Here is a 17,588-nt window from a genome sequence, read left to right on the forward strand (position 1 = left end):
GGAGTGGTGAGGATAGGAGGGGAGGGAGAGGAGGATAGGAGGGAGGGAGAGGTGAGGATGGGAGGGAGGTTGGCGAAGGCAGCAGAAGAAGAGGGAGGAGGGAGGTGAGAGGACTCTGCGTCTCAGGAACGTTGTGTAACACGTCTATGCCCTCCTCCTCCTTCCTCCCCCTCCCCCTCCCCTCTCCCCGATAAAGTGGACAGTGAACGAGAGTAATTTCTTGCTAATAATAACAAAAATGATAATAATAATAATAATAATAGTAATAATAATAATAATAATAATGATGATGATAAACCATTTTTTTTTCATAATTTAGACCAGCAGAAGGTTATGACTTATGAGCGAGTTGGCTAATAAATTTGACCACGTCTAATAATGTCATTATAATTTATCACTACCAGCCAGACTTTAACTTACTAGAACAAAAATTATTAGAAATTAGAGAGTGAAAATAATGGAAGGTTATTATTATTATTATTATTATTATTATTATTATTATTATTATTATTATTATTATTATTATTATTATTATTATTATTATTATGATTATTATTATTTTTATTATTATTAATCCTCTATAACACAATTTTAGTGATTTGTAAACATAAAGAGAAAACGAATAATGGAAACTTCAAATAGATAAAAACTAAACATATTACCAGACAAAGAAGTAAGTATCGTATGTCGACCAGAGTTAGGTGTTATGAGATGGACTCTTTCATAACACTGACATAGAAGGAATCACCACAATATAGTGACAGGAGATGAGACTCAACGGGACACTGAAATACACAGGGGGAAATACACAGTGGGGGGAATGGGGGATTTACTGAGGAGTAAGGGAGAAAAATAGATGAGAGAAGTCATGGTGTCAAATGAAGGGGAAAGGGGACAGATGGTCGTATCGGAGAGGAGGGGGGGATGGGGGGAGGGGGGAGGTAGGTACAACTGGGAAGATGATGCGGATTGGTAGGGGTGAGGAGGAGGAGATCTGGCTGTGAGGGAATTGCGCAGAAAGGAAGGAGAGGAGGCGTGGTTGAGAGGGAGGAATGGTGCAGTAGAGAAGGAGAGGGGTGGGAGGAAGAGAGGGAATGATGCAGTGGAGAGGGAGAAAGTTGGTTGGGAGGGAGGGAAGGGTCCAATAAAGAGGGAGAGGAGTCTAGATGGGAGTTAGTGAAGAGGATGTTGTTATTTACGTGACTCAAGTTAACTAAACGAAGACTGCGTAAGGTCGTGTTATGGGAATTGCGAACATAAGATAAACAAATAAAGATGGAAAACGCATTAAGGAAAGAGAAACTCCTGATTGCAGTCATTGTCTTATAAAGGAGAGGAAAGGGGAACGGAAACATTAAAGTGAAGTAAAGACGTAGAGTACATGTTAAGTAAGGTGAGGGTTGAGAAAGACAGTTCTCTCTCACCTCTGCTCGAGTACATGTTAAGTAAGGTGAGGGTTGAGAAAGACAGTTCTCTCTCACCTCTGCTCTTCTTCCCCTCTCCTCCCCTCCTTTTCGGAGAAGACACTCACTACTTGCCAAATGTCTCCGCTAGCGGTGACGCTGTTTACAAGGATATCTTTTTAAAGCTATGTTGAGGGTCCTAGCAGACCGTGTTAGCTCAAGGGCTCGACCCTGGCCTGCTGACGCTCCCTTCTCCTGGCTGATACAATATTTGTTAGGAGCCTCTCACACTCTGTGCCCCACATACCTCTATTTCATAAAGGTTGATATTGGTTATTTCCACCTTATCCATCGTACTACTCTAAGATCTTGGCATCCTTTACTTTAAAGCTCTCGATATTAAACCCAGAGCCTGTTTTATAAAGTACTTCAGAAACGATAATTTATTTCTGACATTATAGCCTTATCTGTTGAAGTATACTCTTGTGTTATATTCATTAGTCCAAAGAGGGGAGGAGGGGAGGGGATGTCACCAGAAGGAAAACGTGATGCACGTCACCTGAGGAAGGGCGTGAGACATGTCACTGGTGTAAGGTCGCAGGTCTCTGTATTCGTGTCTAGACCTGGGAGCCACCACCACCGAGTCCTGAGACAGGCGTAATGGACGAGGTTTGGCACCGTGGCCATGATTATTCCCCCACCACACCCAGCCCCGCTCCACCCTTCTTCTTGTCGCTCGTCTTGCCTCTTCCTGTCTTACCTCACTCAGTTCCTCCCATTTCTCCCCATTCCGTCAGCCTCGCATCATTGCATTCGACCCACTTGCTCGTATTCCTGCAACTCCGTCATTGTTTCCAGAGACCAACACTTAGTGGTCAACTGTTCTGGCCCTGTCGATGCCTATGCACACCTTAGAGTGGACGAGTTATGCCTGGTGAGTTCTGTTTATTATGCTTCATTTATTTCCAACCAAGTGAAACATACTCAGAAAATTTGGTAATATTTTACTTTCACACAACCATGGAATCTTAGGTATTTTATCTTTACAATCAATAGTTTTAGACAACTCTAAGACACTTTTCTTCTATGACGTTTAGTTCGCAAACTACTTTTATATGCCGGGGGTCCAGGGGGGTGGGGGTCCCGGTTAAGTGGTTAGGTTGAGTAATTTTTAAGTTGTTTGCGAACGAAACGTCATAGAAGAAAAGTATTTTAGAGTTACCTAAAACTATTGATTGTAAAGATAAAATACCTACAGTAAGAGTCCATGGTTGTGTAAAAGTAAAACTGTACCGAAAAATAGTAGCTTTAGTAAACAGGGTTTTCTGGTTGTTAGATAATATTGTGAAATGAAAGAAGGATGAAGTATTAACATGACTCTGTGTGTGTGTGTGTCTGTCATGGAAACTCTCCCCCTTACTATCACCACTAACACGACCCAACCTGAAAAAAATCCAAGAATCCTCGTTAAGTAAACATCAGATCATCTTTGTAATGTAAGACCTATACATGCGACCTAACTCTCACGGTGACTTGTACCCTAACACACACGTAGTCAAGAGGAACACAGCACCTCAGTTACATCTATTGATTTATGGAAGTAGGTAATTGTGTACCCGCTCTAAAGGGAAGGTAACGTAACGTAATGCTCCACCAACATACTTTATCATCATTGTAATAATGACAAATGCGGTACCTGACCTCATACGTTAGTGATCACTTTACTCTAGGCGATTCTCTCGTCTACTGAAAAGGTTTCCTTCTTTCTCTCTCGCACACACACACACACACACACACACACACACACTCACACACTCACACACACACTCACACACACACACACACACAGTCGATTTACCGAAATACATACCATTCTCCCACATGAGGGGTGCTGGGTGTCACACGATAAGAGTTGTAGTGTGTGGTGTGTCCAAAGACTATGGGTGTCTCCATGTCAAGGCCAGTGTGGCGGAGCGCGTCTTGCCATGCGGCCACGAGTAGGTCAAGGACTCGTGAGGGGAACGGCAAAGTGGTGGTGTAGGGAGGGGAGTGTGGTGGGTGGAAGGGGTGGCCGGGTGTGGGGGCGTTGACCCGGCGACACTGCAGGAGGGATGCGGATCTTCACCACACCCACATTTTAACACCTTTATTGATTATAACTTTTATTGATACAGTATACGTTGTAGGAGAGATCATTACTTAAATAAGTTGCTTTGTTTCCATGTAAGTTTGTTGGTCACACCTCACACACTTGTAAACAATTATGTATATCTTCAGAGACAGTTTGAGAATATGATTGCTTCTTTATTTTTATATGAAACAAATTCTCTCTCTCTCTCTCTCTCTCTTTATACAGTATATATATATATATATATATATATATATATATATATATATATATATATATATATATATATATATATATATATATATATATATACTGTAACTGTGTGAGGTATTTACTGTACACACGCATACAAATGGGTCCGACTAATTACCCAAATGTAGCCAAATGTAGCCGGAATGAAGTCAAATAATGGTCCTACATGAATAAATCGGACTGCTAATCACTTCTCGACTAGTATTTGGTGTCAGAAAGTCACAAAAAATGGTAAACTTAATTTAATCTGAGTTAATAGATCAAGTGCATGTACCTAACCTAACCTAACCTAACCTAACCTCACCTAACCTAACCTAACCTAACCTAATCTAACCTAACACAACACAACTCAGATTAAATTAAGTTTACCAATTTTTTTGACTTTATGACACCAAATAATAATCAGAAGTGATTAACAGTCCGATTTCAGCCAATGACTTCATTAACTACTCAGTAGCTACATTGAAATTAGTCGGACCGATACAAATTGCTGTTTCTTCATGTTTGTTTTACATTTAACTCTTCTCTTGCTGTAGCTTCATTAGTTATGTATTTTTTTTATTGTAACTTTTAATATCTTTACGGCTGCTGCTACTGGTTCCAGTGTTTGAGTACAGTGCTGCACAGTATATGATTGATTGTGCTACATTAAATTTGCTCAGTTATGTAGAATTGTCTCCCCACATTTGCATACTTAAATTATTCATGGAAATATTTTATCGACGGGGAAATGAGATGGGTCATCATAACACGCCCTGGTCTTCTTGCACTCCATTACACATATGCATGAGAATGCAAATCCCGCGGAGAAGCAAGGAAATAACTGGTTTTAATTTCAGTGATGTACAATAGTCTATCAGTTCAGTACTGAACTCACAAAACCTAACATAGTAACCTCTTGCCTGGTTCCTTATCATTCTAGGCTATGGTTTCTTAAGATACTGAAGATAGTGTAGTTTTGATGATGTACAGGTACTCATAAGTGAGTTTTAAACCAGTTTTTACATTAGCATCTCAGTTGGCTTCAGTACTAGTTAAAGGAATGGATGCTAAGATTTAATATGGCAAAATGAAAAGAGGATGCACTTCGGTCATGGTAACACTGTAGTAGAGAAGTGTACACTATTACTTGTCCTAATTTAGGACACGTGTCTTCCTCACATTAGGATTCTTAATGTGAGGAAGACACTTGAAACCAAATGTAAAAAGGATTTAGGTGTTTATTTTGACAATGGATTGAAGTTGTCATATTGTTGTGAAAAGGTGTATTTTGCTAATAAATTGCATATCTAGATGGTCCGTCTCATAGGGCTTTTCTGGAGTATACTATAGTGCTCTCTAACTTGGAGTACTGTAATTCATTCTGTTTGGGCTCTAAGATACAGTATACTTCAAAGGCTGCCGATTGATTGAGGTCATTCGAAGGTGGACCACTAAACTGGTGCCAGCACTAATACACCGCACTTAATAAGATATTAGAATGTCTTGAATTGCCTAGTTTATGATATAGAAAGGCAAGGTGACTAAAGAGAAGTTTAGAAGCACTTAAAAGGGCATAACCCAGTCAAGTGGAGCTAGCAGATGCCCGCCCCATTAGAGGTCACAACCTCTAGTTAAAGAAGTTATCGGTACAGAAAACTGGCTGAGTAAAATTTCTGTGAAGTAAGGATTGTGAACTCGTGGAATGACCTGCCAAAGAAGGTTGTGACAGCACTAAGTGTGAGCTCGTTTAAGACCAGAATTAACCAACACATACAGTACTAGCGCTGGTACATTCAAGATCCCATGTATGCTCAGTATAGTACTTGCCAATACTGTAGCTTAAAACAGAGAACTGACTGACTGCCCGACCAGCTGGTAAGCTGAAAAGTGGCAAAGAGGATAAGTAAGTACAACTAGTAAATGTCAAGATGGCAGGTAAAGCAGTGACAGCGCTTTAAATCTAGGGATGCCCAGTGTTCAGGGTCTAGCGATAGAGTTGTAACCATTTGAATGATTTTATTACTGCATTTGCATAATTTTATTTTTATATGTATACAGTAGTTATGAACACTAGTTGCATGGACACAGTTGCATACATATACTATATATGTATGTGCATAACATTAGGATATTGATGATATTTCTTTTGTGCATTTCAGTCCAACTTCAGTATGGGTCGCCTGCCTCACACCTGTCGTAAGACCTACATGCTGGACTTTGGATTAGCTCGCCAGTACACCAATGCCAATGGTGAAGTGCGAACTCCCAGAGCAGCAGCGGGCTTTAGAGGTAGGTGATACAACTTTAGAGTGTGGGAATGAGTGGATACAGTGCTCACCTTGTGGCCTAAGAATCACTGCTTCATGCCCAAGGCACCTTAGTTGACCCAGCTGTGATTGGGCACCCAACTTAACAGTTGGCAAGTACAGTTAAAAGATATCGAGTGTAGTGCTCATTGTGTACTGAATGTTTAGCATACAGATGATAAGAATATGAATGTTTATGAACTGAGGAGGATCTACCTGTAAATACAACATATTGAGAGTACAGTACAGTACTACAGAGTATACACTAGTGTTTGAAATAGTAAATTACAACAGTATTTCTTATTCGTTAACAGGAACAGTACGATATGCATCCTTGAATGCTCACAAGAATAAGGAGATGGGACGCCATGATGACTTGTGGTCATTATTTTACATGGTTGTTGAGTTTGTCAATGGTCAACTACCTTGGAGAAAAATCAAGGATAAGGAACAGGTATACTCACCTTCACATGTCATACTTTGGTCTAAGTTTAGTGTGGCACAGTAGCTATGATTCATAAAAGTTATATTCTTTGGTTTAATCTGATCCCAATACAGGTATTGTACTGTATTTATTAAAGAAGTTATTTAAGTTTGTAATAACAAAATTCATAATACAGTGCAATTACTTTGCAGGTTGGCCTGATGAAAGAAAAATATGACCATCGGTTGCTCATTAAACACCTGCCTTCTGACTTCAAGCAGTTTCTAGAACACATCCAAAACTTAGATTATCATGACAAGCCTGACTATGCTGTAAGTGGAAACAAGTATTTTACATAATTTTTATTCATTGATAAAATGATGGAAGAATTTGTACCTTTATTTATTTAATGATAAAAAGAATCCAATAAGTTGCCTGAATAATTCTAAGCCTCATTCTTATTCTTTTAGATGTTATCAGGATTATTTGAACGATGTATGAAACGACGGGGGATAAAGGAATCTGATCCATTTGATTGGGAGAAAACCCCCACTGATAATTCCTTGGGCACCACTACTACTACTACCCACGCTGTCATCACCAAGCCACAACATGCAGATAGGTATGGCTGTCTTTATGGTATTGCTCCCTCAGGTATGATAATGAATGTGTTGGCTGAATATATGAGGACATTGTACACCAGTTTTGACATCTTCAGTCCTTATTGTGTCTTATATGTATGGTCTCAGTAATGGATGTTGACAATACTCCTGATCTCTTTCACTTTCAGCTACACTATTGACAGAATTAATTAATACAGTACAGTACTGTAAATATATGCCTGCATTATATAATAAATTATTACATGATTTAATTTCATGACATTATTATGATTGCTTCTTTTGTGCACCAGTCGATTGGTTTATGGCGGAGGTGGCATGACGGATAACATGCTCGATGACAACGTGTTGGGTTCTGTAGACAATCAGGAAAATGTTGAGGCCCCACATGATCGTGAACATGACCCACGCAGACGCCGGCGACGAGACACCGTCCTTCACCAGCCACAGCCTAACATCAACCAGGTGCGTCTTCATCATTCTCAGTACTCTGTTCTCATGATGGTGTCATTCTTATTTAGCTTATGGCTGTCTTCATCATGGTACCCAATGTTTTACTGAAGCATTTAAACCATTGTGGTGTACTGCAATATATCTAATTAAGGATAAACATCAGTTTTTAATAACAGTGAGACCGCGGAGGTATGTGATTGATATTGAATCATGATCATCAAATCGTGGTATCAGAGAGGCACTCTTCAGTCAGTAAGTGAATGTTGGGATGTGAAACTGAGAGGGGCTGGTGGGGTAGCTGGACCACAGTAGCATAGAACCCACTGCTTACATCTCTCTGCTGTACAAACTTCCCACTCCTCAATTCATGTAACTCGTGTTAGTCTGGTGAGCCCATAGACCACAATGTGGTGTTGTGGGATCCTGCGTCTTAGGTTCATGTCTGTCTCAGTATCATTGTCTGGTAATTCTGTATCTCTTAAGTAGTAAAAAGTAGAACGATTGCTAGCATCGATTACTTCAATGAGCACGTCTCTGCCCCCACTAGTTAGTACAATTGGCAAATACACCCTGCACTAGTAATATATATCACTGGTAGACAAGCTGCACCATTCAGATTAAGCAAAGCCAGTCCCAGCATTCAGTTGGTTATTGTGAATTTGGCGTCTTCAGCAACAGGTGGAGACTAAGGAGCGGGTGCTGAACGATAACAACGTCAATGCCAACATCATCGCCAACACTGAGAAGGACACCAACGAGGTGGAGATGTCACCCAAGAAGAGAAAGGTACAGCCTGCTCTCCCTCAATCTGGTCAGGGTGTCTTTGCTGTGGTTAGCTTTATCTCTGCTACTGTAGTCAGTCCTACAGCAATCTAGCCTGTACTGTCTTGTCCACTGTCTCTTATTCTGTCTCTCGTCTTTTGCGGCTCTAATCAGTGTTATTTGTAATGATGCTAACATACTAATGTAGAAGCTTATTGTAAGTAAAGTAGTCAGTTGTGTCATACAATAGTGAGTGAATCTCAGGATTGATATAATCAGATGCCTCCCCACCAACCCCCTCTGTATTAAGTATGTAACCTGTATCTTTACCCTCAGCCCTGAATAGCCTCCTCCATGTTAAGCTAAAGAAATGTTGAGTGAATTTCTTAACTTTAAAGCCACATTTGCTGGAGCCTTACAAAACATGGCTGTGAGGTACTTCTTATAATTCAAGATTTTGTTTGCTATACTACTGTACTGTACAACTAATAGTGATATTATTATAAGGGAAAATTGCCTGTCATGCTATATGTATACTGATCATGATGAAAGATGAGCCTTTATTAGTAACAGGAACTCATATTTTACTCGATAATTCAGGTATACTTTGACTTCAATTGATCTTTTATGTTTGGGGATTTGAATTACCGAGTTGTATTATGGGTCACTGTCCAGGTGTCGTAAGATGAAAGCCATCCCAGAATAAGTTATATGAAAATTAATAATTACAGTATTTTTCATTTTTTAAAGAACAACTGTACTGTATATGTTTTTCAAACATTGCAACTAGAAATTTTGGAGGACTATACCATAGATATATCAGATTAGTTAGGTAATAGCAGAAGAGTGTGTAAATAGTATGGAGAATCAGATTATTTCCAGCTTTGAGTATAAGGAACTCTAACCTAGGTTCTCTGCAAACATTTTGCTGGTTTGGCAATTATTTATCACTCAGATACATCCCTCAGAATAGCATTAGTATTACCTTACCCTGTAGTATGAGAAGAGTAATACTTTCTCCAAAGTCTACCATTTGAGTATGTAATCAGAATCAAATATTAGAAACTTGGTAAAGAGAGCATTTCTACTTGACTGATATGTTTCTCAGAATCAGGAAGGATAAAAGTCAGCAATGTTTGTGCTGCATCTGCATAAATTATCTCATTCCCAATACGGTAATATTTTTTTCTCATTACAGTAATAACCTGCAGTTAATCTTAGGGTTGAGTCTCTTTAGCCATTAAGAGGCTCTGAGTCAGCACAATGTACTACTGTACATGATTTGCCTTGTTCCTTCCCTTGCACATGATGCCAGTCAATACCTTGTGCAGTATTTAGGGTGACCAGATGCTCCAGTTTGGTTAGGCTTGCCTGATATTTAGTCATCTGGCTGCATTCATCTGACTTAAGGGCAGAACATTTTGTCTTGACTTTTCAGATCAATCATAAAATGGCTGTGTGACTGCTCCCCAGTACAAGTAGTACTGTATCAGAATTATTTGTGTTTGCAACAAAGACACTCCTAGTAGTGGTTGACCAATGTACCTAGATTCTGCTTACCCTATAGAGTATTTTTTAATGGTAGATCTGTTCTTTTAGAACTACAGTATTCCTTTAGCATTCATAGTAAAACCTCTTATACCACACTGCAAAGGCAGAATTGCAGGCATATTTGATATTAAAGCTTCATATTAATGTTTGATATGTGTACAGACAAATAAATTAAATTATAAATACCTGTTCAAAAAAAAATCAGATATTGCTATACTGTACAGGATATAAGAAATATTGCAAAACTGTTCAATGTATAGGTACTAGTCATACTGTATTTGTGTACCTACAATGGCATAGGGCATTATGTTAAACTTCCATGCCTCCATTTTCTGGAGGGAGAAGAGAGGGACAGAGGATTGAAGTGTCCTGGTCATTTTCCTTGGAACCTGGTCACCCGGCTTATACCACACCTTGCACTACATGCAGCTGACAGAACCATACCTATTTCCTTTAGTACATGCTGCATACTGTACCACACCCAATACCTTGTACTGTACCACTTCCAATACCATGTTTTACTGCACCTCATCCTGCACACTGTACCACATCTAGTGCAATGTATTATAACCATACCTGGCATTGAATACAATACCACAGAATATTTCACACCCTCCTAAACTGTGCATATTCAATACACCATACCACATCATGTAAACTGTACCATACACAGCACGCTATTCTATATTTGGTGCATTGTATCCAACAAATCATCCTGTATTATAGCTTGGTGAACTTTATATAAATATATAATATTTTTTCAACATCCCTTTATGAAATTAAGTACATTATGCCACATGCAGCCCTCATGTCATGCTTCCACATCCATCTTGTGCCGCCAAAGTGCTATCTACAACACATTATACTATCCCCAGCATACTAATACTCTACCATACCTAAAATTATGTGACCACTGTACTACACTACATACACTATAACATTAACATTTATTTGCAACCCAACACCCTGCAGTATTTACATCCTTTACTGCATTGTGTATCACTTTCAGCATACCTTACTGTTCATAGTATGCTTTAGCACACCCTACACACTGTACCACACCCTACACACTGTACCACACCCTACACACTGCATCACACCCTACACACTGTACCACATCCTACACACTGTACCACACCCAACACACTGTAAAGGTGGCATCACACTAGTACTTTTTCCATCAACTTTCCCTGTTTCTGTCGTTTTTTCCACGAATTGTAAATTTTTCGAGTCCATCTCACTCAGACGAAACATATCATTTCCGCCTGACTGGCTTGCGCCAATTTCTGTGGTCAAGAAAAAAAATTATACTCTACATTGAGGATATTTATATAAAATAAATATCGAACCATATACAATAACTATATTTAATTTTAAAGGTATTCATTATCGCCTTTTTAATAAGTTGCTTCAGTGTAAATTTTCGTATTGATGTTGATATTAATAAATACATCTTATATGTTTACTTACATTGAACCATGTGTTCAACTTCTTCACAGCCTCTCTATCTATTCCTATGTGGACATGCATCTCTGAAGAATACTTGATAGAGAATATTACTTTTTACTTTTACTTTTATCCTCTTTGGCACTGATCGGCTCATTAGCTGCTCGGGTGGCTGGTCACATCTCTGATACACACTGGTGGCAGATATTGGGCATACACTGGCTCTTGAATATATTTGAACCTGCTACAGTGTTGGTCAAGTCTGGCTTTGAATGAGCTCACACTCAGTGCCATCACAACACTCTCTGGCAGCTTGTTCCAACAGCTCACAATTCTCACTTGGAAAAAGGTTGCCCTCAGAATTTTCTGGATTTGTGGCTTCTTCAAACCTTGAGCTGTGACCCCTTGTGGGGCGGACATCCAGGTATGTTCATTCGACCGAGTAGTGCCCTGTGAGATATTTATACACTTCGATTAGGTCGCCCCTTGTCCGTCTGTAGTATAAGCTAGGTAGTTGCAGGCGCTCCAATCTCTCTGGGTAACTGAGGTTCCATAGAGCAGGCACCAGTCTGGTGGCCCTCCTTTGGACATTTTCAATCAATTGACAGTCCCCAGCATACCTCGGGGACCAGACGGGGTGACAATACTTCAGGCAGGGAAGCACCTCACTCTTGAAGATCATGACAAGCGACGGACCATCCAGATATCTGAACGACCTTCTTATAAGACCTTCTAGTTTTGTTGCCTGATTCACCTTTTTCTCGCAATGGCCTGAGAACTTAAGCTCATTGTTGACATATACACCCAGGTCCTTTTCACATTTGGTCTCAATTAAAGCCGTTAAATCGTCCTGTTGGGACATATGATACGCCTCCTTACTGTTGGTGCATCACAGGTGCATCCCTTTGCACTTCGTGACATTGAATCTTAGCAGCCATTTCCTCGACCATTCTTGAAGCTCAAAGAGATCTTTCTATACCTCTTCACAGTCTGTTTGGTTCTTAATTTCCTTAAATTTAGATCTCATCATTGCCTGTGGGACCAAAGGAATGATAAATACAGTAAAAAAAATGCAGAGGATAACGGCATACAATGCCATCTTCTTTGTGAGTGGGCGCATTCAGAATTTTTTTTTTTATAAAAGTGATGCATTAAAATGATGGAAAAGGTGCTAGAGTGACACCGCCTTAACACACCCTACACACTACCACACCCAATACACTGTACCACACCCAACATACTGTACCACACCTAACACACTGTACCACACCCAACACACTGTACCACACCCAACACACTGTACCACACCCAACACACTGTACCACACCCAACACACCATACCACACTCAGCACTCTTTATCCTAACTCAGCACATTGTACCAATACAGAAGACAGTACAGAACTGCCTACTGTACTACACTTGGCTTTCCTTACCAAATTTGAGCCACTGGACTAAACTCAGCATTCTGTACCACTCATCATACTGTACCACTCATCATTCTGTACCACTCATCATACTGTACCACTCATCATACTGTACCACTCATCATACTGTACCACTCATCATACTGTACCACTCATCATTCTGTACCACTCATCATACTGTACCACTCACCATACTGTACCACTCACCATACTGTACCAAATTCAGCATACAGTATATTATTAATCATCTTTAGTTACATCATTTTGTATCACACTCAGTACATTATATCAGACTCAGCACACAATTACCGAATCCAACAAATATACTGTACCGTACTGTATACATTTTTGTTTGTCCTGCCGTTCCCTGTACACCTTATGTTATACTTGATACAGCACTGCTCATGGTTATTTTTTACTCCCTTTGTTCTGATTTTCAAAGATTTGAATATTAATTTTCTCTCCTAACTGGGGATTAGAAAACACATCATGTTATGGTAGTCTCAGTGCAATTTTGACACAATTTGAGCTTCCATTTTTGTCCCATATCCTAAGTGAGACAATTAGATATGCTTTCGCATCTCCAGTTAGGGAGAAATTCAATGTGCAAGCCTTTGTGGGGTCAGAATTTGAACTCTTTCTACTTCAATTTCTCTTAAAGTTTTTTATTTACTTTGTGACTATGTTAATCATGGTGGCTTCATTTTCCCTTGATCACAGGTAGAGGAGTTCACTTGTGAAAAGGAAGTAGAAGGTGGAGGCGAGAAAGAGAAGGAGGGACGGCTAGAGTGTTCCACTGATTGGGATGGTGATGCTGTCATGGCCTCCAGACAGGGACACACCACACCAAGGTACAGTATTGTGTTTCAACAAGTTGACTATTGTGGCAAGAACATACATTTAGGCAACATACATACTGTATTTGAACTTATATATATATTTTATTGAAAACATATTTCAAAATTTAACTTATATTCTTTTATTGAAAATAAATTTCAAAATTTGGATGTACAGTACTATTTAACATTTTTTTTTATGCTATAAAATTAAAATCTTATAGAGGAGCTGGTGGGGATGACAACAAGAACAGAAAGCCCCTAGCAGTGTTAAGGTTGTCATCTGTGGATACTGCAGCAGATGACGTAGACATGAATGTTGAACCAGCCAGTAAGAGGGATGATCAGGTAAAGATTTTTGTTTTTGAACATTGACAGTACATTTAAACAATTCCTTGGTCATGATACTACTCCCCTGCCCAATTTAATATAGAATATTTACTTTGACTATGTACAATACTCTAAAATCGTGCAGCACTTCAGACATTTACCATATGTGATTTTGGACAGTTATTATTGTACTGTACGATATCAAATTAGGTAAGCATATGCTTCTTGGCTTTTATATAGGCCGATTACTTCCAATTCCAAATTTGGAAGTGCTTAGATATATATATATATATATATATATATATATATATATATATATATATATATATATATATATATATATATATATATATATATATATATATATATATATATATATATATATATATATATATACAGTATAGTATATATAAATATATAATTATATATATTTATATTATTTGATTTTTGCAAGATCACATATAATGTCATTGTTCATACATTCATAAATTTTTTTCCTGTGAGCCTAACTGGACACACATAGTATTCTAGTTATAAAATACAGTACCTTCATTCCCTTCCTCCTCATCTTCAGTCATTTTAGAAATTGCCGTATTGAAAGTACAGTATTCCCTGTGTTGACCAAGGCTTGAAGCCACATGCTCTGTCGAGATACAAATATTATACTATGCAGTCTTGTGTTGATAATTACTGTGTGAAATTAGCCCGTATATGGTTCAAGCCTCGGCCTGGACACAAGTGAGAAGGGTGTTATCCGGTGTTACCCTTACTATCAAACACCACAGGTTTCCTGGTCCCCGGTTTCCTCCTATATGCTAACACTGGATATAGCACTCAAACGGCTAGTAAGCTGATAAGTGGCGAAAAGGATATAAAAACGTTAGACACAATGAAGAATGGAAATTATCTAAGAGAAACATTATAGCATATGCTTTTGGTTGCCTATAAATACCTTGAAGGTGTGTTGTTAAGTCACAATATGTATGAGATGTAAAGAATAGCTGATAAATCCTCACAGTTGATCCCTGGCTCTAAACAATGTCAGAGAAGCAACCTTGTCTTTAGTTTATGCTAGGAGCATGAAAATTAAAGACACTTGAACACAATAGTCCAGAGACAATTTGTTAGATACGTATTTTTATTTTTCTGAACAAATTAGCATCATCAACAAACATATATATGGGGGAGTGAACACTATCAGGGATATCATTTATTGAATAGATAAACATCACACCAAGCACATTGCCCTACAGCACATTGTCCGCATTGATACACATTATGATTTCATGCAATTGACTACCATGTATTATTTACGATCATAAAGAAAGTGAGTGTTCCATGTGAGGACTTTTCCCTGTACTTTGTATCCCTTTATCCTTATAAATTTGACAAGGACAGTTCAGTATACATTGTCAATGTTACCACCATGTTCTAGGACCTGGGACCATATATCCTATGCCTCCAGCAGTTGTGCCAAGTTGGAGTGTCCATATATAATTCTGTACTGGCTTTCTTTCACAGGGTGGTTCCATTGTAGGCAGTCCATCATGGTATACAGTATTATGTATAATGCTCTCAAGTACTTCATATCCTATGCAGGTTAAGCTTACCGGCCAGTAATTATTCATCCAGTGGCAATTGACACTGTACAGTATATTTATTTAAACACTAAAGAAATGTTTTATGCTTGTAGAGACCTTTGTATATATTCAAAATATAATTAACTACTGTATATACTGCTCATGGAGGAAGAGGGTAGATACAATTTTCATCATGATGTTAAAAAAAAAAATTAAAATTTCTTGAATGAAATTTTACAGAAGGGATTGCATTGTTCCTGGGTACCACTGAACTCTCCATTCCATGAAATGGATCTTGGGGCCCATGGTTAGGGATAGGGATTGTCATTAGTATGGAAAGCCACAAATCTGTACTATATATACATGTACAGGTATTTAATCAAGACTAAACTGACCTACCTTATTTCAGGTGTTCCAGAAATCATTTGAGTGTCAGTGGGAGATGTCATAAAGGATATTAGTTTTATACAGTATAGTTTTTATAAATATGAAGCACTGTATAGTATTTGATTCTAATATATTACATATATATAGTATTCTGTGCAGGATGCCAGTTATGTGAGTTTCCAAGATGGTGGGCGGTTAGCGAGGATAGAGCCTAGTGCTGGAGGAGTATCACCTGGAGGTTCCACACCACCCACAGAGGGCGAGTTTCACCCCCATGCTCGTGATCACACTCCACATCGTAGAACTCATCATAAAAGGTCAGTATGTCTACTCTGTATTGTTACAAAACTTAGTGCAAGAATTAATGTACACAAATCACAAAACAGTTTAAGGATTTACTTGACAATGTACAGTATATCTCATATAACACTAACCACAAGATTTGTTTTCTAATACAGTGACAAGGCAACCAGACAATTGAAATATTTTTTGTCCCTCTTATGCTGCATCATATATGACTTTTCCCATATAATTAGCAGGTTGACTCTTATAGAATGATCCCCAAACACTCCTTTCACTGTACAGTATATACAGAACTCACATAGTCAATCTTTTTATATCTTACAGCAGTGCTTGAAACACTTGCAGCAGATTTCTCTATTTCATTGACTCTTACTCAATTGAAACAATTGCCAGCTGCTTACACTATAATTTTGGGATATTTAGCATGTCATTAATAATATGCTGGTTATTGATTGTGTGTCTGTTTGGTTTATCTGGCACCAGGAGTCTTGGATTTGCGAGGTGAGATTGTCAATATGCCCTGCCCCCTGCTGGCTTAGCCGAGTCCATCTTCTCTGGCCTATAACTTGTGTCTTTATCCTGGCATTTTCATTATTTTAAGAAGTTAGTTTTAGAACCAGAGCCTTTTACCTATTACAGAGATATGATGATTCTTCTGAAAACTATGAATTGAATGTGTGTTACTTTTTATATTAATGAATATTTTAAAACTGGTAATGTTAGTTAGTCTTGCATAAATGTTGTCGGTTCAGTGTTCGTGAATTGTGACCCACAGCCCATAGAATAAGTTTATGTTAGTACTAGAAGGACTAAAAGTAAATTTTCTACTCTTAAAGTCAAAATGGTAATTTGACTCTGTGCGTTTTCATCAGTACAGGTATTGTACTGTATTGTCAGTTTATCACTTTAGCATTCCGTTGAAAATCATCTTCTGTTTAAATTCTTAATTGGCAACAAAATTGAGTTTCACGGGAAAATGAAAATACTGTTCGTACTGTATTGTTAAAAGACTGGAAGAGACGTTAAAAATTAAGTACTGTACAGTATGAAACAATTAAGAGATACATTATTTAGGTTTGAAGATTAAAGCATAAGTAATAGAAATAGGTTTCTTATCTCTAACTTGACATTCACCGTCCTACTCCCCTCTGATGGTCAAATTTTGTAGCAGATCTCTGTAGAGATTTCATCATCTTTCTCAGTATTCTGTCCTTTGAGCTAAGATATTAGTTTTAAAGTGGAGTTTTTACAGTTTGTTTTTATTCTTGCAATACCTCGCATGTGATTCAAGCACCGCTATTTTCCATATTCACAGTGCTTTAGAGAGATCAGCTCTCCAGTCCTATACTCAGTTTGGCAATAAGAAATCATTAGACTTGAGGGAAAATATTAAATGTAAC

General features: G+C 38.4%; 1 protein-coding gene across 7 annotated transcripts in view; it reads left to right on the forward strand.

The window, feature by feature from the left end:
* LOC121875476 (tau-tubulin kinase homolog Asator-like) overlaps positions 1–17,588 on the forward strand; it is a 97,212-nt gene that overhangs the window by 36,888 nt on the left and 42,736 nt on the right. For 3 of the 7 annotated variants that reach the window (XM_042380042.1, XM_042380038.1, XM_042380044.1), the window contains exons 4-13: positions 5,925–6,054; positions 6,386–6,525; positions 6,708–6,827; positions 6,966–7,117; positions 7,409–7,580; positions 8,241–8,354; positions 13,473–13,603; positions 13,813–13,936; positions 16,033–16,202; positions 16,672–16,689. In XM_042380042.1, coding sequence (XP_042235976.1) covers positions 5,925–6,054; positions 6,386–6,525; positions 6,708–6,827; positions 6,966–7,117; positions 7,409–7,580; positions 8,241–8,354; positions 13,473–13,603; positions 13,813–13,936; positions 16,033–16,202; positions 16,672–16,689 — 1,271 coding nt within the window. The remainder of the gene's footprint in view (positions 1–5,924; positions 6,055–6,385; positions 6,526–6,707; positions 6,828–6,965; positions 7,118–7,408; positions 7,581–8,240; positions 8,355–13,472; positions 13,604–13,812; positions 13,937–16,032; positions 16,203–16,671; positions 16,690–17,588) is intronic. The other 4 variants (XM_042380040.1, XM_042380039.1, XM_042380041.1 and 1 more) reach the window with 4 other exon arrangements.

Source organism: Homarus americanus, unplaced genomic scaffold, assembly GCF_018991925.1.
Source record: "Homarus americanus isolate GMGI-L3 unplaced genomic scaffold, GMGI_Hamer_2.0 scaffold418, whole genome shotgun sequence".
Taxonomy (NCBI): domain Eukaryota; kingdom Metazoa; phylum Arthropoda; class Malacostraca; order Decapoda; family Nephropidae; genus Homarus; species Homarus americanus.